General features: G+C 37.0%; 2 protein-coding genes across 3 annotated transcripts in view; one reads left to right on the top strand and one right to left on the bottom strand.

The window, feature by feature from the left end:
• LOC114653592 (myosin light chain kinase 3-like) overlaps positions 1-7017 on the bottom strand; it is a 189929-nt gene extending 182912 nt beyond the window's left edge. For both annotated transcript variants that reach the window (XM_051928837.1, XM_051928838.1), the window contains exon 1: positions 6888-7017. In XM_051928837.1, the coding sequence (XP_051784797.1) occupies positions 6888-6943 (56 nt within the window). In that variant the 5' untranslated portion in view covers positions 6944-7017. The remainder of the gene's footprint in view (positions 1-6887) is intronic.
• The window catches only part of wrnip1 (WRN helicase interacting protein 1), a 54899-nt gene that overhangs the window by 8009 nt on the left and 21791 nt on the right, over positions 1-25099 (top strand). Inside the window, exons 2-4 of the mRNA XM_028803990.2 lie at positions 789-983; positions 6950-7191; positions 16434-16639. Of these exons, the coding sequence (XP_028659823.2) occupies positions 789-983; positions 6950-7191; positions 16434-16639 (643 nt within the window). The remainder of the gene's footprint in view (positions 1-788; positions 984-6949; positions 7192-16433; positions 16640-25099) is intronic.

Genomic DNA, 25099 nt, shown 5'->3' with positions numbered 1-25099 from the left:
CTTGCATAGACAGGGTATGAGCTACCGTGGAAATGTGCGTGGCTTTACGGCAAGTTTAGGTTTTATACATCGCGATTTGAATGTGGAAACATTCTTACGCAACATTTTTGTGTGTATGCACCGTTTATACATGAGGCCCCAGGCGAGTGGTTTCTGCATCACAACAACGCTCCAACCCACACAGTATTGAGTGTGTGTCAGTTCCTCACAAAAACAGGATGACATCAGTTTCCCACCCCGTTATTCCCCGGACCTTGTACCCTGCGTTTTTTTTTTTATTTCAAAGAAAAAAGATGGACCTTAAAGGAAAGTGTTCTCAGGATGTAGTTGGGGTCATGAAGCAAATGACGGAGACACTGAAGGCTATCACTTTGCAGGAGTTTCAGAACAGTTTTCAACAATGGAAAAAGCGATGGGACAAGTGTATTGCATCTCAGGGAGACTATTTTGAGGGTGATTAAATGTTGGAAATGTTCTGAGAAATATATGATTTTTTTTTTTTTTTTTTTAATTCTCGTAATTTTTGGTCCCCCCTTGTATATGGAATGTTCTTTAAAAAAAAAGTCATATGATGAATTTTCCATTCAAATTGTTGAAGAAAAAATATTGAAGGCTAATTAGAGAAGCATCGTCATGCCCTTACAGAAGAGTCCTCAAATACATTATTAGACGTTTTACATTATTGGTATTCATTTTCACAAAAATGCTCCAAAGAAAGAACTTTTATTATGAGATGCAACTTTAATTAGAAATAACAGAATTAGTAATGTTTCCCTTTTCTCTTATAGACAACTTTGGCACATATTATTGCTACCAATAGCAAGAAGAGTGGCAATTCTCGATTTGTTACCCTGTCAGCAACCAGTACATCAACCAGTGAGGTGCGGGAAGTGATCAAGCAAGCTCAGAATGAGCTGAAATTATTCAAAAGGAAAACTATCCTATTTATTGATGAGATCCACCGCTTTAACAAATCACAGCAGGTAAGGTGACCCTCTTTTGAACCTGCTGGTTCTTTGTGATTTATCTTTTTAATTAAAAAATATCTTGCATGTATTTTAAGATTCAGATTTTTTAAGATGTTTTATTACAATACCTGCTTACTGTAGGCAGTATGTAGAGAAGTAAATAATTTGCCATTAAGTATTTGTCATTTTAAAGTGTGCAAGTTGATACTTTCAGCAAAATGTAAAAATCAACCTGCTGCATATGCTAGTGTATCAAGGCTGAGCCCATCAAAAATTGATTCTTGTTCTGTGCAAGATGAAGTGCCAGACATGAAAACTGTAAAATGTTAGCGATGGAACATCTTTTTGGTTTATCTTCAATACAGTTGTGTACAGTAGCTTTTAATGGTGAATCTCAACTTCGCAGAAGTGACGATCACAAAGTAAAGACATTGGACCATTAATTAACATAACCTGTTAGGTCTTACCTCATTGTGGGGCAACTACAGTGCCCTATAAAATATATTCACCCCTTTTGAAGATTTCATATTTCACTATTATACAACTTCTATACACAGTGTATTTACTTTGCCTTTTTTTGACATTGATTAACATAGAACGAGTTGATAATGTCAAAATGAAAATGGATCTAAATTAATTACAAATATTAAACCCAAAGTAGTTGATTGCATAAGTAATCATTTAGTAAATGCGCCTTTTTCAGCAATCAGATGATCTAGATCAGATCATCTCGGAGAGACACTTTTATTACAAGCGAGACTAGACATTACAACCTTTGGAAGCAAAACCCTTGAGACGGTGATTTTTGCACGTCACACCCTACTTACAAACAATTTAAAACAAGTTCATGGACATCTAACCTAGCAGTTGTTGGGATGCTTTTGGCAGAAACACTCCAGGTGCTCCCAGCTCTTAAAACAACGACAAGCAGAACATGCAGCTCACAAGCAGCAGCTGCAGCAAGCCAGCGGATGATCCGAGAGCATCTCCTTAGCGTGCGTTCAGTCCTCATTCTCCTCTCCCACACCCCCCTTCAGAACGCTAGTGGCAGAGACGCGAAGTGGCAATAGGACAGCTGCTGTACAGGCTTTTAAATGATTGATGCAAAGCCCGAAAAGCAGAACACACAGCTGACCGGCAGCAGCTGCAAGACAGCAGCTGAACCGATTGCATCTCTTTAGCGTGTGTTCAGACCCTCCCTTCACAACATGGGCAGCGTTATAAGTCCTGCGAGAAAGAGGTTTAACCATGCCCAGGGCAGGAAATAAAGGACAAATATTGTTTTTACAAAAGTTTTTAAGTAAAAATGAAAATAATGCATATGAAACAATTCCCATGAAAATAACAATCTCTAAGTTATTTATCCGTTAAACCAATAGCGGAAGCGAAGCCCCCTAGTAATAATAATAATAATAATAATAATAAAAAATGTGCGATGTAGCGGGGGCATGATAGCTGAACCGCGATATAGCGGGGGATCACTGTAAAATATATAGCTTTTAATGGAAGATGATGGGTGAGGGGAGGTTGAAGTGGCACAATTTGTAGATACTTCAGGACTTTTATACTCTCATGGCAAAGTAACTGACTGGTTTCTTTTTATGCTTAAGTTGTTAACTTGCTTGGTCAAGTCTGCAATCTGCGTACAGGCTTTAGTGTAATATTGTAAATGATGAAATGCAAATAATTATGAGTGCTATTTCAAACAAACCCATGGCCCTGAATTGTATTATGCAGATTTGATAATTGTTGTCAAAATACAACACCAATTCCAAAAAAGTTTAAAATGTAAATAAAAACAGTGCAATGAGTTGAAAATCTCATAAACCCATATTTTATTAGCAATAAAACACAGAAAATATATAAAATGTTTAAACTGAGAAAACATAGCATTTTAAGAAAAGAGTAAGGTCATTTTGAATTGATGGCAGCAACATGTCTCAAAGTTGGTACAGGGCCATTTTATACCTCTGTGTAGTATCTCCATGTCTTCTAATAACAGTCCGTAAACATCTGGGAACTGAGGAGACCAGTTGCTAGACTATTGGGAGAGGAATGTTGTCCCAATCTTTTCTGATATAGGATTCTAGCTGCTCAACAGTCCTAAGTCGTCTTTGTCATATTTTTCATTTCATGATGTGCCAAATGTTTTCAGTTGGTGAAAGGTCTGTACTGCAGGCAAACCATTTCAGCTGCCGGACTCTTCTACTATGAAGCCATGCCGTTGTAATAGATGCAGTATGTGGTTTAGCATTGTCTTCCTGAAATATGCAAGGCCTTCCCTGAATAGAAGCATATGTTGCTCTAAAACCAGTATATACATTTCAGCATTAATGGTGCCTTATCAGATATTCAAGCTGCCAATTGTATAGGCACTAACGTATCCCCATACCATCAGAGATGCAGGATTTTGAAGTGAGTGATGATAACAAGCTGGATGGTCCCTCTCCTCTTTAGTCTGGAGAATGCAGCATCCATGTTTTACAAAAAGAATTTCAAATTTTGATTTGTCTGACCACAGAAAAGTTTTCAATTTGCCTCAGTCCATTTTCAATGAGCTTTGGCCCAGAGAAGACAGTGGCATTTCTGAGTCATGTTCACATATGGCTTCTTCTTTACATGATAGAGCTTTAACCTGCAAGTATAGATTTCATGGGAAACTGTGTTCATAGACGATGATTTCTGGACGTGTTCCTGAGCCCAAGCAGTATTTTCTATGACAGAATCATCCCTGTTTTTAATGCATTGCTGCCTGAGGGCCCGAAGATCACAAGCATTTGATATTGATTTTCGGCCTTATCCTTTGCTCACAGAGATTTATCCAGATTCTCTGAATCTTTTGATGATATTATGTAATGTAGATGATGAGATATTCAAAGTCTTCACAATTTTACATTGAGGAACATTATTCTGAAATTGTTCCACAATTTGTAGATGCAGCTTTTTGCAGATTTGTGAATCTCTGCCCATCTTTACGTCTGAGAGACTCTGCCTGTCTAATTAGCTACAAAATGCTCTGTGGTGTAGCGTGTCCACAGCTCACGTCAAAAAGGCCACTTTTTAAATAAATAATTGCCGCACTCGCGGCTTAGAGAGGGGGCATGGTATGTGTGGCAGGAGCGGTTCCCGGGTGATGCGTAATGTGGATGGTCCTCACTTAAGTACACAGGTGAGGAGTCGTCCGCATCCGTAATTGGTGCTGCTAATTGCCACTTCTGATCCACCCTGAGTGTCCCCATAATAAATAGAAGCACGAAGCGGCTAGGAAGAGAAGAGGAAAGAGAGAGAATGGGAGGTTAAGGGAGAGGAAGGCTGGAGAAGTGGGGAGCCTGTGCGAGTGAGCGAGCGACAGCAGGGTCGCTTGAGCAAAGGCAGGCAGCTGGTAGAAGAGCCCCGGAGGAGTGTGGCCAACTCACGAAGGGGGCAGATTGAAGTGGTCGCTCCAGCTGAGCAATTGGGAGGAGCTGGAGTGACCGGCAGCAGAGATGACTGGCTGCTGGAAGGAGCGGAGTTGTGGAGGCTTTGGGCGTGTTGAGCCCCACCGTGAATGCCCTGGCCGCTGGGGGAAGAAACCCAAGTCTCGGTCCAGCTGGAGCCAGACATATCCGGGGATCGGAGGGCTGCTGGACCAGTATTGAAGGATCTGCATTTTTGCTGGTAGGGCAACTCACCTGTTGCTGGGTCCGGAAGGGAGAAGCAGGGGAGTTGCTGGGTTAAAAAAAGTATGAACCAGATTTTTTAAAGAAAGACTGCTTCCAGCTGTTATTTTAACCTCGTTGTTTTTAAAAAGATGTATTATTGGATTTTAACCTCCATGGATTCATCTCTGTTTTAATGGATTATTTATTTAAAATTTGTGATGTACTGCACTTATTTATTTGGACACTGTTTTTTGTTTTGTTTTTAATAAAAGCATTTTGCTCTTTTTGCACCATCCCCTTGCTTCATTGTTGATGTCTTCACTGCCTAGCTCATCGGTGACATTACCAATGGTGTCGGGTTTAAGAGCTCCCAGAAGTCATTTGTTTCTTTTTAGTACCACTTTCGTTTCCAGCCTTTTGTTGCCCCTTTTTTGAGACGTGCTTAGAGATTGCCATCTAATTCAAAATGAGCTAATAATTTTCATGACATATGTTGAAAATATTGAAAATGAGAAATTTTACAATGTTTTCTATATTGTATTGTGAATAAATTATGGAAGGGGTCATCAACTACATTTGCCCAAGTGCCAGAATTTTGGCACTGTGTCACTGTGGGGGCTGGACTTTCAAATAAAATTAATTTACTTGGCATACCTAATTATATATTATTGTTTAAAATGTTAACTTTCTTAAAAAATTAATGTTATTTTTACTAGCTTAGATCTGTGTGGTAACTACAAGATACGGTACTTCAGTATTTTTTAATATTACTGATACGATAATACGGCAGAACCCTGGGTGAAATGCACCTATTTTTGGTATGTAAGCCTAATGAAATTATATTAATAGGTTATATCTCAATTCTTTTGGAATTGCTTCAGTATTCTAATGAAAATATTCTAAAAAACATAGCCCATTTTCCCCTTTTTACATTTTCTTTATTCATATATTTAATTAACTCTTTGACGGCTGGATATTTGTTTTGGCTGCCAGCAAAAATGCGCGGCAGAGCAGGCACCAGCCGCCAGAGCTGTCTTGCTTTATACCCATAATGTATTTTATATAGAATCCAGTGTTTCTGTTTGATTTGTATGATATTTATCTTATTGATTGATTCTAGTTTCATTTAAACAGTTTATTTTGACTAATTAGTTGCATGCCGATGGATCATATGGGTTTGCTGTACTTTGCAGCCTTTTATTATGAGGGGACAAAAATAAATTTTGCTTAATATACTTTTTTACTTAATATACTTTTATTATGAGGGGACAAAATAAACTTACTTAATATACTTTTTGTGTTTTTCATGTTTTCTTGTTTTTTTCCCTTGTTATCTATATTGTTAATATAAAAAACAATTAGTGAGCCTTAAAGACTGAGTGTGGCATATTATGATGAGATCTGTACCTCTGTAATTCGGCTGGTTTATTTTGGTCCACACATTTGTTGAAAGTTGATTCCTAGCATTAATTGTCCCAGTAAAACAATCCTCTATATAAGCTAATGCTTTATAAGTTTAGCTTTCATGTCATTATACAGTTGATTTGTTTTTACTGTTATTAATTTTTAATGGAACAGCAGACCGGTATGATTGCTGTCTTTAATGAGGAAGTTTTTTTTATTATTAAACTAAATTGCCTTGCATTCCTATCCCATAGATGGAAATTAATCATAACGAATTAAAAAAATGTACCCAAAGTGTATAATGGAATCATGACATGGACAAAAATTAGCACATATTCACATTTTAAGACACACAAGTGTGGATTCTTCTTTTAACTTATTTACTCTAAATGTACCTTGGCTTTCACAAGAAAAGTCACGGTGTGAAATAATGTTTACTTATATGTAGTAAAGCTCATTAATCATGTTTATGAATTTGACACGTCTTATGAGCATTCCTTTCACTATATGTGTTTATTTATTTATTTAAAAAGGTATATTGTATAATTAAAAAGACACGAGCATTCAATAGAGCACGAAATCAGAAATATAGAAATACTAATGTAATTTTTGTCTCACATAAGTTACATAGTCTTTCAAAGGATCAAGTAAGTAGAAAAATATTTTAAAGTAACTGTTATTTATTTATTTATTTTTTCAGAATTATAGTTTTAAGATTTATATGCTTACTATGTTTATGGACATTTGAATAGTGTGTTCCACTTAAAATATAAAGCATTACATTTTCATAATTTATAAATTATTATTTTTGGCAAAGTTCATGCAGAAAATATGAAAATTATTAGACTGATACTTAAAAATTATGGTGACTTACTCAGAATATGGTGGTATATCCTGTGCACTGTAAGGTTTCTTCTCTTTGCCTCCCATTTTTAGGATACGTTCCTGCCTCACGTTGAATGTGGCACAATCACTTTGATTGGAGCAACAACAGAGAACCCTTCTTTTCAGGTGAATGCTGCTCTTCTGAGTCGCTGCAGAGTCATTGTGCTGGAGAAGTTGTCTGTGGAAGCAATGGAATCTATTCTGGCTCGGGCATTGGATTCCCTTGGGATCCAAGTACTGGAACAAGAGGGTGATGACAGTGCCAGCATTAGAGACATCAGTGGCAGCTCAGAGTGAGTGCAGTTTGCAATTTGTTATGACAGGGTACTCCTGGAATTTGCAGTCCATATGTTGCCAAGGAACATAAGAGATGAAACTTTCCAGAGGAATGCCCGTTTGTAGATGAAGCCTAAACAAAAACATTATTACCTGAATGGGGCTTGACAGCTAATTTATAGGTCAGTTGCAGAGATGGGTGTGGCATTTTCTCTTCTTTTGTTTCATAGAGTACTTTTACATTGACTACTGTTCAGTTTAGTGTTTAGGAAAAATAGTAATTTGAATCTTTGCTAATAGTAGACAGTTATTCAGTTACACAACATAAAACAATTCTTTAGAATATTAGAGAAAATAATAATAACCACTCCATTATATGTAATAGCTTGGTCATGGTATTGTAACTAGTTATTTTTGTGCAGTACTAATTTCCGTCATAACCAAGCTTGAGAGAATTTTTAACTGTTCTTTGAAGGTTAGAGATTAATTCCGACATCTGCTGTTGAATTTATACAACATTCTTTAAAATCTTAAATAGGATAATGATTGAGCCTGCTCACTGCATTACAATTTCCTGATTTAATGAGTTAATTTTGAAGTAGAATAATTTCCTGAAGTCACATTATTCATACAGTAATATTTAAGGCATGCTTGCCTTAAGTTCACTGATGTGTCTCTTAGGGAGGTTTACTTGAATAAAGGTTTGTAACATTGTAAAAAAAATGTATATTTGAAAATGTAATTTTTTTGTTTTAGTAGTGCCTAATTGGGAATTTTCATTGGCTATTAATATCTTGTTTTCATAATTTTCTGCACTGATAGTAGCTAGTTTCAATGTTAAATTGTAGACTAAGCAGTGTTCATTAATATATTAACACTATGATTTAATTGCAACAAAATTTTTATTTAGAGATGGCGGTCTTAATTATTGTTCTTTATTGAAGTATTCAAAAAGGTAAATAATTAGAAGTAAAAAGCTGGATGTAGCATTAGCTCTGCTTTTGTTACAGAGAGTACCTTTACATTAATTACTCCGGATTAGTGTTTAGGTAAAAGAGTACAGTAATCCCTCCTCCATCGCGGGGGTTGCGTTCCAGAGCCACCCGCGAAATAAGAAAATCCGCGAAGTAGAAACCATATGTTTATATGGTTATTTTTATATTGTCATGCTTGGGTCACAGATTTGCGCAGAAACACAGGAGGTTGTAGAGAGACAGGAACGTTATTCAAACACTGCAAACAAACATTTGTCTCTTTTTCAAAAGTTTAAACTGTGCTCCATGACAAGACAGAGATGACAGTTCTGTCTCACAATTAAAAGAATGCAAACATATCTTCCTCTTCAAAGGAAACAGAGAGGAAAGCAAACAAATCAATAGGGCTGTTTGGCTTTTAAGTATGCGAAGCACCGCCGATACAAAGCTGTTGAAGGCGGCAGCTCACACCCCCTCCGTCAGGAGCAGGGAGAGAGAGAGAGACAGAGAAAAACAAAGTCAAAAATCAATACGTGCCCTTTGAGCTTTTAAGTATGCGAAGCACCGTGCAGCATGTCGCTTCATGAAGCAGCTGCACACAGAAGGTAGCAACGTGAAGATAATCTTTCAGCATTTTTAGACGAGCGATCGTATCGTCTAGGTGTGCGAACATCCCCCCTGCTCACACCCCCTACGTCAGGATCAGAGAAAGTCAGCGCAAGAGAGAGAGAGAAAAGTAAGTTGGGTAGCTTCTCAGCCATCTGCCAATAGCGTCCCTTGTATGAAATCAACTGGGCAAACCAACTGAGGAAGCATATACCAGAAATTAAAAGACCCATTGTCCTCAGAAATCCGCGAACCATCAAAAAATCCGCGATATATATTTAAATATGCTTACATATAAAAGCCGCGATAGAGTGAAGCCGCGAAAGGCGAAGCGCGATATAGCGAGGGATCACTGTAATTTGAATTTTTGCCAAAAGCAGATGTTGCAGTGTTGATCTGCTGTAGAAACCAAAATTCTTCATGCAAGCCCCAAACATTAACATGAGAACCCCAATCATTATCCTGACAGAACACATTATATCTAGTTAGGTCCATAAATATTTGGACAGAGACAACTTTTTTCTAATTTTGGTTCTGTACGTTACCACAATGAATTTTAAATGAAACAACTCAGATGCAGTTGAAGTGCAGACTTTCAGCTTTAATTCAGTGGGGTGAACAAAACGATTGCATAAAAACGTGAGGCAACTAAAGCATTTTTTTAACACAATCCCTTCATTTCAGGGGCTCAAAAGTAATTGGACAATTGACTCAAAGGCTATTTCATGGGCAGGTGTGGGCAAGTCCGTCATTATGTCATTATCAATTAAGTAGATAAAAGGCCTGGAGTTGATTTGAGGTGTGGTGCTTGCATGTGGAAGATTTTGCTGTGAACAGACAACATGCGGCCAAAGGAGCTCTCCATGTAGGTGAAAGAAGCCATCCTTAAGCTGTGAAAACAGAAAAAACCCATCCAAGAAATTGCTACAATATTACAAGTGGCAAAATCTACAGTTTGGTACATCCTGAGAAAGAAAGCAAGCACTGGTGAACTCAGCAACGCAAAAAGACCTGGACATCTACGGAAGACAACAGTGATGGATGATTGCAGAATCATTTCCATGGTGAAGAGAAACCCCTTCACAACAGCCAACCAAGTGAACAACACTCTCCAGGGGGTAGGTGTATCGATATCCAAGTCTACATAAAGAGAAGACTGCATGAAAGTAAATACAGAGGGTACATTGCAAGGTGCAAGCCATTCATAAGCCTCAAGAATAGAAAGGCTAGATTGGACTTTGCTAAAGAACAAAAAAGCCAGCACAGTTCTGGAAAAACATTCTTTGGACAGATGAAACCAAGATCAACCTCTACCAGAATGATGGCAAGAAAAAAGTATGGAGAAGGCGTAAAACAGCTCATTATCCAAAGCATACCACATCATCTGTAAAACACTGTGGAGGCAGTGTGATGGCTTGGGCATGCATGGCTGCCAGTGGCACTGGGACACTAGTGTTTATTGATGATGTGACACAGGACAGAAGCAGCCAAATGAATTCTGAGATGTTCAGAGATATACTGTCTGCTCAAATCCAGCTAAATGCAGTCAAATTGATTGGGCGGTGTTTCGTGATACAGATGGACAATGACTCAAAACATACAGCCAAAGCAACCCAGGAGTTTATTAAAGCAAAGAAGTGGAAAATTCTTGAATGGCCAAGTCAGTCACCTGATCTTAACCCAATTGAGCATGCATTTCACTTGTTGAAGACTAAACTTCAGACAGAAAGGCCCACAAACAAACAGCAACGGAAAGCCACTGCAGTAAAGGCCTGGCAGAGTATTAAAAAGGGGGAAAACCAGCATCTGGTGATGTCCATGAGTTCAAGACTTCAGGCTGTCATTGCCAGCAAAGGGTTTTCAACCAAGTATTAGAAATGAACATTTTATTTCCAGTTATTTAATTTGTCCAATTACTTTTGAGCCTCTGAAATGAAGGGATTGTGCTAAAAAAATGCTTTAGTTGCCTCACATTTTTATGCAATCGTTTTGTTCACCCACTGAATTAAAGCTGAAAGTCTGCACTTCAACTGTATCTGAGTTGTTTCATTTAAAATTCATTGTGGTAATGTACAGAACCAAAATTAGAAAAAAAGTTGTCACTGTCCAAATATTTATGGACCTAACTGTATGTACTCAAATTGTATTGAAATCAAAATATATCAAATTTCCTGTTAAACTTACAGTTTACTCATCTGTCATTAAACCTAAATCCCAACTACCTTCTTGTTAATCTTTAAGGTGACTCCAAATATAAAAAGGCTTCTGTTAAGTATTGCTTCTTTCAGATAGCAGAGAATCGGCAACAAGCATAATCCAAATACCTGCCTCTAGGAATAGGTCATGGTACCCCTCTGGGAAGAAGTTTTTCTTTTTTTTTGTGCTAGAGTAATAGGTTGCTATTAACCTGGTCATGTTAGTCCAGTTTGCAAAAGGAAGTTATAGCGTTTCCTAATGACACAAGTCTAAGGATCACTGGGGTGTACACATGCTTCCTTCACGCCAGTTGTTTGCAGGACATGAGCCAGTGGCAGAACTGAAGATCAAACCCAGGATATGCTTTGGGAGGTAGAGGTTTGATTGTAACATTTGGTTGTCATTTAAGCACCTGGAAAGTTTAGTTACGAAGGATAGTATGGCCTGTTTAGTACCTGTTACTGTGTTGATAGTATAACCACACAAAGCTGAGTGGCTGACTGTAGTATATGCGCTTTTATATATATATATAGGCGTAAAATAATAATTATACACGAGCAGTCTTTGTTGCTATGTTCTTTGCTCAAAACATTGTATCCTCCATTAGGCCACTATGTGCATACTCAATTGTGATTTAGTCATTTTTATTTTTTTTTTCCTGCTATCTTCCTGAAATAATGCAAGCATTCTTGGTGAATCAGAAATACTTTACTCAAGACTGAGTGGAACTTTTTGGTTAGTAGTATGTAGCCTTTAAATTATAAATATTAACGTTGTGGTAAATAATATGTGCTATTGAAGTTACTAGTATCCCAAAGGTTTAATTGCTATGCATGGCCTGTTCAGTTTTCCTTCATGTTTTAAAGGTGGAAGTTTCAACAGGAACTTTGAAGTAGCAGTAAAATTTGAGATTTGTTGATAAGTGAAGATGTTTCTAGAATATTACAGCGTACACCTCTAAAGACAGGAGCTTTATTATGAACCAGAAAGAGGCATACTGGATTATAAAACTTTTCACATCTGTTAACCATACAATCAGCTTTTTGAAATGCAGACTTCTGTATATTATTTCATTCCCATTACACGACACTGATTTGGAACAGACTGTTGTTGCTGCAAGAGTTACTGTAGATTTTACTTTCTTATGCAGAGTCTGGGAGAAAAAATTGTAGAGTTGAAATTCCAAGTAATAGTTTTTGATGAATGTACATGTTATATCTGTCCTTAAACACAATTTGGCCATTTAAATATGAAGTCAGTGTGTCTATGCCATGCATAACTTGTGAAAAAATCAGGCAATTATGGTTAAATCTGGTACTCATAATACAATCATGAAACAAGAGAAACATATTTGAATTTGAGCAAAGTTGTTTCAAAGACATTTTACTGACTGCAGTGTTATTTTTAAAGAGTTTCTTTTTATTAAATGGTCTAACAAATAGTTTTTTTATGTTTTATAATCTTCTGTCATTTATCTTTTATAATGTACAAAATTTTTGCTGTCTGTCATATTTATTGGTTTTTGTTATGCATACCTCGGATTAAAGTGGTTGGGGATAAAATATTTAAAGACTTTATTTAATATAATATTTTTAGCAGTATAGGAAAGCGCTGTCAGTTAGAAGGCACTCAGCTACCCCTTCCATCTTCAGGTTTGGGGACTCCATTTATACCACTGCAGAAATGGAATAAAATTTGAAGAACCTAGTTCACATTGATATGGGCTTATATTCAAACATAGTTTTCATGAAAACTAAGGCAACAGAGCTAAGCTTCTGCATCAGCATGCTACCCATTGATAACCTTGTCACAAAAATTCCAACTTAGTGAACAACACATTAATTATATATTGTTCAGTTTCTGTAAACATCATTCTTATTTGCTTCACAATTTTTTCTTTTCTGCAAATCATCAGCCTTATCCTCTGCCTAGCATACGTTTTCTTTGCATTTTTGTACTACATGTATTTGTAACTAAAACAGATTTTAACACACCTGCAGCAATGTTCTGTCCTTCTTGTTTGTCTTCAAAGGAGAAATGTGATTTAATTTAGCAGCCCTCTGAGCTATGTAGTATGTTCATGAACAAAATTGTTAAAAATAATTTATCATATTTTGTCCATTTTTGGTAGTTCAGTCAAAATGCTTAGCTGTCATCTTCGTCACTTTTACTCATACCCTTATTTAAATATAATGTGTTTAAAATAAAATGTTACAGAATATATGAAGAGTACTTTTCACTTCAATTACTTAAATTTTCTTGGTCTTTTTATTGGATATAATTAACAGAAATATGTTATACCTACTAATTAGTTAATCATAACTATTTATTATACTCAAATACATAATTTAAAAATTTCATAAAACTGGGACATCGTGCATCAGAGTCAGGGAATTTAGTTAATTCAGTTCAGCAGAGAATGTAAGCCACAAAAGAAGAGCAGCACTCTTGTGGTTTTACATATTTTGTCAAGGCCTGTTGTCAAAAATTTCTCAGTGATGTGGCTTAGCAGATGTTTTCTTAATTTTTAGACTTTTCAAGTGAAATTCCTATTTCATGTCAGTTTTTGCTTTTTTCCTTATTTTTAAACCTTGACTATCAACAGTCCATTTCTGCTCCAAGTCGGTTCTTGGCTGAGGTTTTGATAATGGGCCAAGGTGCCATGGTTCTTCAAAATAAGTTGTTTATTAAAAACTGCACATGGAACAACCATCTGTGTATTTTGGAAAAACATAAAATGAGGCTTCATTAAGCAATATTAAAAGATTGTTCTGCCAATTGCAGGAGATTATCAAAATTAAACATATTCCTTTCATTATTTGACAAAATTTTTGTAAATATGTTCAGAACATATTTTTCCATATTTTGTAATAATATTACTATAATTTTTTAATTTCAGTTTATGTTCACTGTTCACAGTGTACAGGATCAGAGCACTTACTGTACGTAAACCATAGCTATAATGTAATAGCTGTAGTTTTCTAAATGTTACAACTTTAACATACATGAATGCTCAGATCATGTTAAAAACACAATAAACATAGTTATTTCACTTTGATTAACAAATGTATAATATCTGTAATAACCTAGAGATCTGGGTTCAGATTCCTGCCTGGTTACTGTTTGTGTGGAGTTTGCACATTCATGCTGTGTCTGGTTGAGTTTTCCATCTTTCATTTCCCCCCTAATTCCAAAGATATGCATGTTAAGGCAATTCCATTTATTTCTACTTCCATCCTCTGAACTCACATAATCCTCTTTTTGGGGACATGGGCTTGTTAAGTGAATCAGTAGTTTTAAATTATGCATGTAAGTTAACTGTTGACCTCTCCATGTTTTGAGTTTTGTTTTGTGCCTGATACCACCAGGATGTGCCGTGGCTCCCTGCGATACTGCAATAGAATCCGCAGATTTAGAAAATGGATGAATGGCTATTTTTGAAATAACCATGAGAAGGAAAAAATACTTTCTCTGACTTTTTGTGGTATTTTTCAGTTAATGTCACATGATGAAAGTGAGAGGAAGAAAGTTCAAAGGAGATGTATGAGATGTTCTGGTGAAAGTACACATTTAGCTGTTGCTTCTTACTGGTGCTTCTTGTTTGTTTGCTTATTGGGACTTCTCTCTCTCTCTCTCTTTTTAGTTTACTATTTAAATTTACTTCTTTATTATCATTGTTAACCAACCTTTATTTTTTGACTATTGAACTTTGTTGTTACTCTCTTCAGCTTCTTAGCTGCCATCTAAAGTCTTGACGTTATTCCACTACATTTCACCTGCATGCCACAAGCCCTCTCTCAGTGTGCATTGTGTCTTCAGTGTTTTCAGTGTGTGAGTCTTCATTTAGCTGTGTCTGACTGTTCTTTATCTGGTGGGTTTGCCACTGTCTTCTTAATGGACTATTAGGTGTTAGGTTTTGTGCTGTGGCTAAGGTTAGTTGTGATTAGTTGTGACTTGTTGTCATAGGCAGGTGGTTGTTTATCAGTAAATGGCTTAGCACTATGAGAGAGATGAAATCTCTGGTCCAGGTTTTACCTGAGTATTTGCTCTTGGAATATTCAGAAGTGACAGTGTTGCCATGGTCAGTATATACTCATCATCATAACTTCAAGGTTTGGCTTGAACTTTTATCTCCAGCTAAACTCTAGAACATATGATTTATGTGTAGTACTAAGAATTACATTGTTCATCCACTACTGTGATTACCTCTTGGTATTACAGACTCCCCATCTCAAGCAAAAAAATAAAAAATAAATCAGAGGAATCGGTCCAACTACCTAACAATTATACATCATTAGAGTGTGAGATTCACTCGTTTGATTATATGCTTTGTGTATGCTACTGTATGATGTTTTTTATTTAAATCTGTATTTACTTAGCTTGTGAGAAACTTCACATCGGGGCATTCAAATCTTAACATTTGTTCTCTCTGAGATTGCAAATATATTGATAAACCTTGCTCCTCTGGAAAGGATATTGGCCTTGCTGATATTTAGTGGTCTTACCCATCAGTCAGTGAAATTGTTGTTCCTAGCGAAGCATATCTTGAATGTCTGTGTCTTTAAATTTTTTGTGTATCTCCAGTTTTTCTTGTACTTATCTGTCAGCCTTACAAGCCCAGTCCTTGTTGTTCAGTGAATTTACTAAATTCCCAGCTTTCCTTAGAACCATTTCTTCCACTGTGATCTTTTGCGATTATATTAATGTCCATGTTGACAATCTAAGTTGCAGCTAGGCAGACATTCTTTAGTCCTTTCAACCTCTGTTATAATATTCTTTTATATTATCTTGCTCTGTTGTTATAGGTATACTGTTTGCTGTATATTTTCATTTTGTGATCGGCACTTCAGTTTTATATTCCATTAGTTGTTATGCTTTCTAGTGCTTTGGTTTTAAGAAAAATGCCTTAAGTAAAAAATTATTATTACTACACGCAAGCTTTGACATTCAATGCACTTTAGAACTAGAGTCCTAAGCATCTTTGAGCCAGAAACATCCTGTTTGCAATTTGTGTCATAGAGAATTAGGTTTTTTTTTTTTTTTGTTAAAATAGGGAAGGCAATGTTCATTAGTCAGGAAAGCCTGGTTTTAAACTTCAGTTTCATCTTGTATTTCATGAATTGAGTTGTCCTTTCATCTGCTCTCATTTGTTAGTGGTGCTTTCAGCCCACATCAGCAGTGTTATGTTTTAAAGGAACTGTTTTCTGTGAATGCGGTGCTACAAATTTTAAAGAATATGTACACGATCATTTTGTTTGCCGTAGTATGATGTGAGAAATTTTATTCTACAACTAATTGTAAAAAATTGTAAAAAGTAACTAAATGTAATAGTTTCATTTAAGACTTAATACTTCAATATTGAATCCCTCTAGGTATAAAAATTTACATAGTCATTTATCTTTTAATATTGTTGCATATTTCATTTAATCAAGCCCACTAATAAAACTTTTAATATTTTTTTGAACACTAATTTATGTTTACAGACCCTCCATATATATTGAGCAAAAAGCTTTAAGCACCATAGCACACCTGTGTGATGGAGATGCCCGAGCTGGATTAAATGGCTTGCAGCTTGCAGTACAGTCAAGACTGAGTGCTGCAAGGCTAGGACAACTGAAGCAAGTTATTGTTCAGGAAGACCACATTAAAGAAGGACTGCAACGATCACACATATTATATGACAAAGCCGGTAAGATTTTTTTTATCTTATTTCTTTAACCAGTTTTAAAATTCTATGATATAGTACCATGATTCATCCATCCATCCATCCATTATCCAACCCGCTATATCCTAACTACAGGGTCACGGGGCTCTGCTGGAGCCAATCCCAACCAACACAGGGCGCAAAGCAGGAAGCATACCCCGGGTAAGGCGCCAGCCCACCACAGTCATGATTCACCATGGTAAAATTAATCCATCAGTGTATTTTTAAAACTTATCAGTTCGGTTTATGGTTGGTGGGCAGAGTTTGTCCCAGGAGCATTACACGTAAGATAGGAATCAACTCTTGCATCAGTCCCCTCCACCACACGGTTATACACTCACTCATTTAAATGGGACTAGTTTAGAATCATCTGCCCTTGTCAGAGGTGGTGGAGTGCTAAGAGCCATTATCTTATGACTAGGATGACATGGTTTCAAATCTTAACCCAATTCATATTATCTCCTAGTGCGTGCCACTCTGTACAGGTTTTCTGTCTGGAATGTATGTATTAGTTTGATTAGATATGTATAAGTAAGTGTGCGTGCGTGTTTGTGTGCGTGAATGCCCTGCAATCGACTAGTGTCCCATCTAATGCTTGTTCCTGCTATGTGTCTCATGTTGCCAGGATAGACTTTGTACCTGCAATTTTGAGTTTTATTAACTGGATTTCAAAATCTATTGACAAATGAATGAGTAGGTAACATTAGTTTTAACATATCTGTTGTGTTTTCGTTTCTTTTTTTGGGGGGGGGGGTTCATTTGTAAAATTAAACATTCTAGCCACAATGTAAAATAATTGATTTCTCAGTCCGAAAAACTACTACTGGTGTTCATGTGTAGTATTTTTGTTTTGGTGTTCTTATATAATATGATGCTGTGTTTTTAATATATGGTCAAATATTATTGTAGTAATTGTCTATTGCTTATATATCACTATTTTCACTTTTCTTTTAGAGTTCATCATACTTTTACACTTACTGTCACAATAAGCATGAAATTAATTTTGAAGCTCCACCAGTTTTCAAGACATTTTTATCTATTCCCTGTAATAAATATTTTCATCTGTGTAGTTGGAGAGAAATGTTAGATTGTGTTAATTTCCACTATAAAATGAAACATTGATTTTGGTGATTCTCTAAAAAAAAAACCTTCCACAAGTATGAATAGTTCAGCTGAATAAAACGCTTTTAAGTATGGCATGCAATAACAGCAGTGGAGAAATTCAAGATTATTTGCCATGTAAGCAGAGTGGAGAATATCTGCACAGGCAAGACAGAAGCAAACAGTGACTGTTTGGTCTGGATGATCTAACCTGCATAATGCTATGGTCAGTCTCCAGGCATGCATATCGCCGTGCATAGAATTAACAAACATGGCATGCGGACAAAAGTGGAAATGTGCTTACGCACACAAAAATCCAGATGCATAAATCTGTGCGAACGCCAACTTCTACATTCTTCCGCTCCATAAATCCCGGTCAGCATAAAAAAAATAATGCACGTGCCTGCTGTCCCACCTCAACTCCTCCCAGAATTACACCTCTTTGAATATGTCAATCAATATAAATAGCCCTTAAGCTCAGCCTTCTGTGAAAAGACAATGGCAAAGGCACGAGGGAAAATAGAAGAATTTCAGCGAATACCAAGTGGAGGCAAGGAAAAACTTACTATTTGTTGGTTTAAACAGTGGTATAAACAGCAAAAGGAAGTTGATCGAGTGACATAGCGTGTCGGAGAAGCTCAAGTTCACAATTGCCCGAAATAAAAAAGAAGTTGTCACATATCAAAGTCGCCGTGAAAAGGCGAGTCGTAACCCACCGTCTGAGTGTCACATGAAAGTTTATTAGGGTACAGAGAAAAAAAAAGGGCACACAGTGGGGGAAAAAAACATGAAACTGGGATGAAACTGTTTCTGAACCGTGAGATCCATACAGGAAAGGCTCTGAAGTGTTTGCAGTGTGAGAGCAGTTCAAATAGACAGCATGGCTGAGGCAGCATGTGCTTGATACTGTATACTGATAATTCTCTTTGCCAGTCTGAAAAACCGAGCGCAGAACTTGCGTATGCCAGGGTAAGAGCTACTGTGGAAATGTGCGTGGCTTTACGCCAAGTTTAGGTTTTATACTTCGCGATTTGAACGTGGAAACGTTCTTACGCAACATTTTTGTGCATTCACACCGTTTACACATGAGGCCCCGGGTAAGCACTTTAACTTGTAAATTAATATTAGTTTCATCTGAGATTAAGGTCTACAACTTTGACTTAAGATTGGAAATTATTATTATTATATGAGCTTTGGAGCAATCAATTCATATTAATATCAGTGCATAATTTTTTAAACTTTAGAGGATTGTTCCACTGATAGCTGTTTTTAAAATGAACTTTGCAGCTTCAGCAGTCTTTTCCCAAAGCTTAAGGCTTTGTTTTTTCAATAAGATAAATACAACAGTGAGTTGTAAGCATTAATTAAAGTTTAGTTCAACTAACTTCTGCTTGTTTAACTTAGACTGAAAAAAATCTGTCTATCCATGACACCACATGGATCATCATGTTTTCAAATGGAAGAAAGGTTTAATTTTGTTGTAGACTGGTGGTTTGGATAAGCTGTTTGGATATTATAATATATTTGTAATTTGTGTATATCAAAATGGACTGTATATAAGAACAGTATATTCAGTTTGTGTTTAGACCCTGGGATCTGAACTGTGTGTTATGAATGAGGTGCCTTTAGATCCTGATTGTTAGATCACTGACAGCTTATCTGTGATCAACTATATCTCGTTTTTGTTCTTAGCCAAAAAACATCAAGTTATTTTTATTATAACCTTATATGACCTCCTATAAAAGGAAGCAGAGAATAATTTTAAATTTAAGTAAATCTGCCTTGTGCCCTGTGTTGGCTGGGATTGGCTCCAGCAGACCCCCGTGACCCTGTGTTCGGATTCAGCGGGTTGGAAAATGGATGGATGGATGGATTAAACAAATTCCTTTAAGACGGCTAACTACTGTATTTATTATTCAGTAAAGGGATGTTAAATTTCCATTTAGAGTCTTCAAGAGCGATAAGCAAACTTAATTTTTCTTCCTCTGAAAGTACCTTTCAACCCTAGGGGCATGGTTTCATCTAGCTCGCTTAGTGACTCCTGAACATGCTATTACATAAACTATGCGCCTTTATAAAAATGGGTGAAAACACAAATCTCAAACTAGTGGAGGATAGGCAAACTTCATATGGACAACAAGCAGGCATGAGATTCAAACCCTGGACCCTACCAACACCGCCAACAGTGGCCCCTTTCCACCTCCATACATTCAGTATAACCTACTCATTGATTCAGTATTCAGCTCGCTAATAAACAACATTTCCATTGCAGTTATGCTCCTTCAGCTGTATTTTTCACCCTGCTTCACTTGCAGCTGCAGTGCAGTTAATCACCTGGAAACATTTGAAAGAGCAGGCTGCAGCAATGAACGATCAGGTTCCTCTTTTGTTTGTAAGTAGTTGCCATGGAAGAAAGAGCACTACAAATTTGCAGGTCTGCTTTTAGTATGTCTTCAAGTTTATTTGTATATTTATTTATTTGGTTGATGCCTTTATCCAAGGTGACTTACAAGCATTTGAGATACTTTTGGTTATGTACTACACAACACTGCATACTTTTAAGGTATCTTGATTACTATATGGAGGTCGTTATTTTATTTTCACACATTTTTGGAAACATTTTTCTTAAAAGATAAAATCACACTAAAGTGCCCCTGCCACGTGTTTTGTATTGTGTTGATTTACTTCAGAATTTATATGAGAACTCCTCCGTGAAGGCCACTTCTAATAAATCCAGCTACTTTAAGCAAACAGAAAACATATCCTTACCTTAAGAAAAAATAATACCCAGAATATGCGATAAATTCATTATTTCCAGATCCCTTTTGTTTTTACAAGAGTGCTTTGCTTGGCAAATGCATATATGTTTTCAAAGATGTAACTTGAAATAACTTGAAAAATACCAAACTTATCCTTTAAGAGAGAGCAAAGCACAAATGAGTTAGGATGTCCCTCTTTATCAGTCTTATGTAAAACTGTGGACTTATTTTATCCTTGCTATTTCAGGACCTTTTTTTCTGACTATGTTGTATTAAAGTTAGACTCTAAACCAGAAGTAAAAAAACACTATGTAAGAACCAATCCCTATTGGCAGACCAATCTAATTTAGAGTATATTATTTTCTCTTCTATTTGTATTAAGATAGTCATTCACAATTCTGACAATAGTCTACACATCATAATGTACAGTATAGCCAGCCACTGGGACAAAAAAGGTACCTTTTCATTATTTCAAGGGCTAAATGTAATGATTAATAACATTTTCTAATGAAAATCTTTCAGTCAACAAATTGTTAGGTCTAAAGTTAATAGCACAGTTTTTAAGGCCTGTCTAGGAAAATATTTTTAAAAACTAATTTGAACTTTTAAGAATGGTACTTCAAGAAAGCTAGTAATTCAGTACTAAAGCAGCAATAATTTATTTATTAGGGACATTTGGACTATGATTATTTGCAAGTGTGAGAGCTCATCAGCTTTAATAGTTAATAAAATTTTATTGATATGAATTAAATCTTCAAGGTAGACAGGCTTACAAAATACTAAAGAAACCTTTTCAGGACACAGCTGCACACCTTCAGAGCCAAGAAATGAAATATTCTGAAGTAGATGTTTTTCAGTGTTCGTCCTATATAAACTCTTACTGCATGTCTTTCCTGCGGTGGGCTGGCGCCCTGCCCAGGGACTTGTTCCTGCCTTGTGCCCTGTGCTGGCTGGGATTGGCTCCAGGAGACCCTCGTGATCCTGTGTTGGGGTATAGCGGGTTGGACAATGACTGACTGCATGTCTTTCTAACTGAATCTTGATCTTCCCCTAATTTTTAAAGCTTGGCATTACTTGTGTACATTTAAGCTATGTGATGTGTTATGGCCAAGCCTTTAGCACATCTCCCTCATATAATTTTACAGCTAATTGTGCCCATCAAGTGTTGATTGCCTCTGGGCAAATCTCGTACTCACAGGTGTATGTCAACTAAATTGTCTGGCAACTACCTGAATTCGTTTAGCCTTTTTACAGGTGTATTGAAACTGACACCTGACTTTTGGGCTGCAAGAATTGTATTTAAGTAATCATGTATCTTATAGATAATTCCATTGATTCGACGAGTAATCAGATAAGAAATAGTTTTTCTTTACGAGCAGTAGTAAATATACAAAAAAGAAAATAAGACATCTCTCTTAAAATTAACAGCAAACCTATTTCATTTTTAGAAAAAGCAGCATTTTTATTGCATAAATCGCATACAATAAAATTGTTTGTCAAAGCTAAACCCATTTAGTGTATTTAAGTGCCATATTATATTCTGGATTTTAAAGAAAACTTTGTCTGAAACGCAAAAACAAATAAATACAAAAATAATGTATCAATTACAAAGTACTTAAAAAAGAGGTATACATAACGGCCTAAAACTGACATAAATTAATAATAATAATAACACGTAAAAATTGTCATTAAATTATACAGGTTAACTTTCAGAACTACAAGTTTCAACCTAACTACAGCTCAGACATAGCACAAGCATTTACTGTCTTCTTGTGGGGCTTTCTGTCAATTCTAGGATGCACAGTTCTGTCTGGATCATATCCCCTGGATGAGGTAGATACGGTGTGTGTTTGTGTGCCTAAGCTTCTAAAGGAGCGTGTGGTGGTTGCAATGAAGAAAAGTGAGCATATCAACATGCTTATAACTGAGGAGGCCTGCTATGTGCTTTCATGCAGTGTTTCGTGCTGCAGAACAGAGACACTTTAATGGCGTGGATGTTGCTGGAATACACTAAAAGGACTTTTCCAGTGTTGGATAGCGTGTTGCATTTGTTTTCTACCATGACAGTGGACTTTTCTTCTTGGACAGAGGATATTCTCCAAAATACATCAAGACCTCTTTCTTCTCTCTGATAATGATCCAACTACAGTGGTGTGAAAAACTATTTGCCCCCTTCCTGATTTCTTATTCTTCTGTTTCTGATCATCAAACACATTTAACCATTAGTCAAATATAACACAAGTAAACACAAAATGCAGTTTTTAAATGATGGTTTTTATTATTTAGGGAGAAAAAAAATCCAAACCTACATGGCCCTGTGTGAAAAAGTAATTGCCCCCTTGTTAAAAAATAACCTAACTGTGGTGTATCACACCTGAGTTCAATTTCCGTAGCCACCCCCAGGCCTGATTACTGCCACACCTGTTTCAATCAAGAAATCACTTAAATAGGAGCTGCCTGACACAGAGAAGTAGACCAAAAGCACCTCAAAAGCTAGACATCATGCCAAGATCCAAAGAAATTCAGGAACAAATGAGAACAGAAGTAATTGAGATCTATCAGTCTGGTAAAGGTTATAAAGCCATTTCTAAAGCTTTGGGACTCCAGCGAACCACAGTGAGAGCCATTATCCACAAATGGCAAAAACACGGAACAGTGGTGAACCTTCCCAGGAGTGGCCGGCCGACCAAAATTACCCCAAGAGCGCAGAGACGACTCATCCGAGAGGTCACAAAAGACCCCAGGACAACGTCTAAAGAACTGCAGGCCTCACTTGCCTCAATTAAGGTCAGTGTTCACGACTCCACCATAAGAAAGAGACTGGGCAAAAACGGCCTGCATGGCAGATGTCCAAGACGCAAACCACTGTTAAGCAAAAAGAACATTAGGGCTCGTCTCAATTTTGCTAAGAAACATCTCAATGATTGCCAAGACTTTTGGGAAAATACATTGTGGACTGATGAGACAAAAGTTGAACTTTTTGGAAGGCAAATGTCCCGTTACATCTGGCGTAAAAGGAACACAGCATTTTAGAAAAAGAACATCATACCAACAGTAAAATATGGTGGTGGTAGTGTGATGGTCTGGGGTTGTTTTGCTGCTTCAGGACCTGGAAGGCTTGCTGTGATAGATGGAACCATGAATTCTACTGTCTACCAAAAAATCCTGAAGGAGAATGTCCGGCCATCTGTTCGTCAACTCAAGCTGAAGCGATCTTGGGTGCTGCAACAGGACAATGACCCAAAACACACCAGCAAATCCACCTCTGAATGGCTGAAGAAAAACAAAATGAAGACTTTGGAGTGGCCTAGTCAAAGTCCTGACCTGAATCCAATTGAGATGCTATGGCATGACCTTAAAAAGGCGGTTCATGCTAGAAAACCCTCAAATAAAGCTGAATTACAACAATTTTGCAAAGATGAGTGGGCCAAAATTCCTCCAGAGCGCTGTGAAAGACTCATTGCAAGTTATCGCAAACGCTTGATTGCAGTTATTGCTGCTAAGGGTGGCCCAACCAGTTATTAGGTTCAGGGGGCAATTACTTTTTCACATAGGGCCATGTAGGTTTGGATTTTTTTTTCTCCCTAAATAATAAAAACCACCATTTACAAACTGCATTTTGTGTTTACTTGTGTTATATTTGACTAATGGTTAAATATGTTTGATGATCAGAAACATTTTGTGTGACAAACATGCAAAAGAATAAGAAATCAGGAAGGGGGCAAACAGTTTTTCACACCACTGTATATTGTCAAGGAACGATGTTGCACTCTTGAGCGCTTTGCATGACCAAATTCAGGGTATGACCTGCACGTCACACTGATTCCAACCATGCTATTCTTCCAAAATCTTTACCACTGCTACAACATTAGCAGCGGCTTTGATTTTCTCTGGTGGAATTTCAAATTTGGTAATAACATTCTCAAGCCGCGTGTCTGTCTTCAAGGGGCATTGTTGTCAGTCTGTGGGACTCCATTTCCCAATCCTCCCCAGGAAAGTGACAAGTTAACCCCAGATACACCTCTGGAGCAATGCTCATCCAAATGTCATTTGTGAGTGCAATGCTGTCACTTTCCCAAAGAGTGTTCTTCAACTTGCCTTTGATTTCTTCATACTTTTTCTAGAACATTTTCATGAAGTAGGTTCTTGAAGAAAAGAATGTACCTGGCATCGAAAGTGGAAATCATCTTCTGAAAGCCTTCATCCTTCACCCTGGGCAGGGAGTGCATTTATCTGATAATTATGTTCAAAGTGCTGACTGTGAACTCCGCTGCTTGCTCAGCTGAACATGGTGCAGCCAGCTGCACAAAGCCCTCCACTGGGCTGGCACCACCATTAAGGCGAATTAGGCATTCGCCTAGGGTGCAGATCAAAGCGGGGGGGAGTGGGACCCAACCGCATGGATTGGCTACCAGACAGTCGGTTGGCGCATTAATAAGCTTAGCCTAGGGCACAAAATAACCATCCAACTCGGTGATTTACTTTTTAAAAAAAAAAAATAATAATAATTGTTGGTTCTTATTACTAGGCCTAAATATCTTACTATAAGTACATAAGACTCGCTAATGTACATTTATTTACTATG

Source organism: Erpetoichthys calabaricus, chromosome 6 (assembly GCF_900747795.2).
Source record: "Erpetoichthys calabaricus chromosome 6, fErpCal1.3, whole genome shotgun sequence".
Classification (NCBI taxonomy): Eukaryota; Metazoa; Chordata; class Cladistia; order Polypteriformes; family Polypteridae; genus Erpetoichthys; species Erpetoichthys calabaricus.
Note: the sequence above shows the minus strand (reverse complement) of the source record. Positions and strands in the feature narration are given on the sequence as shown.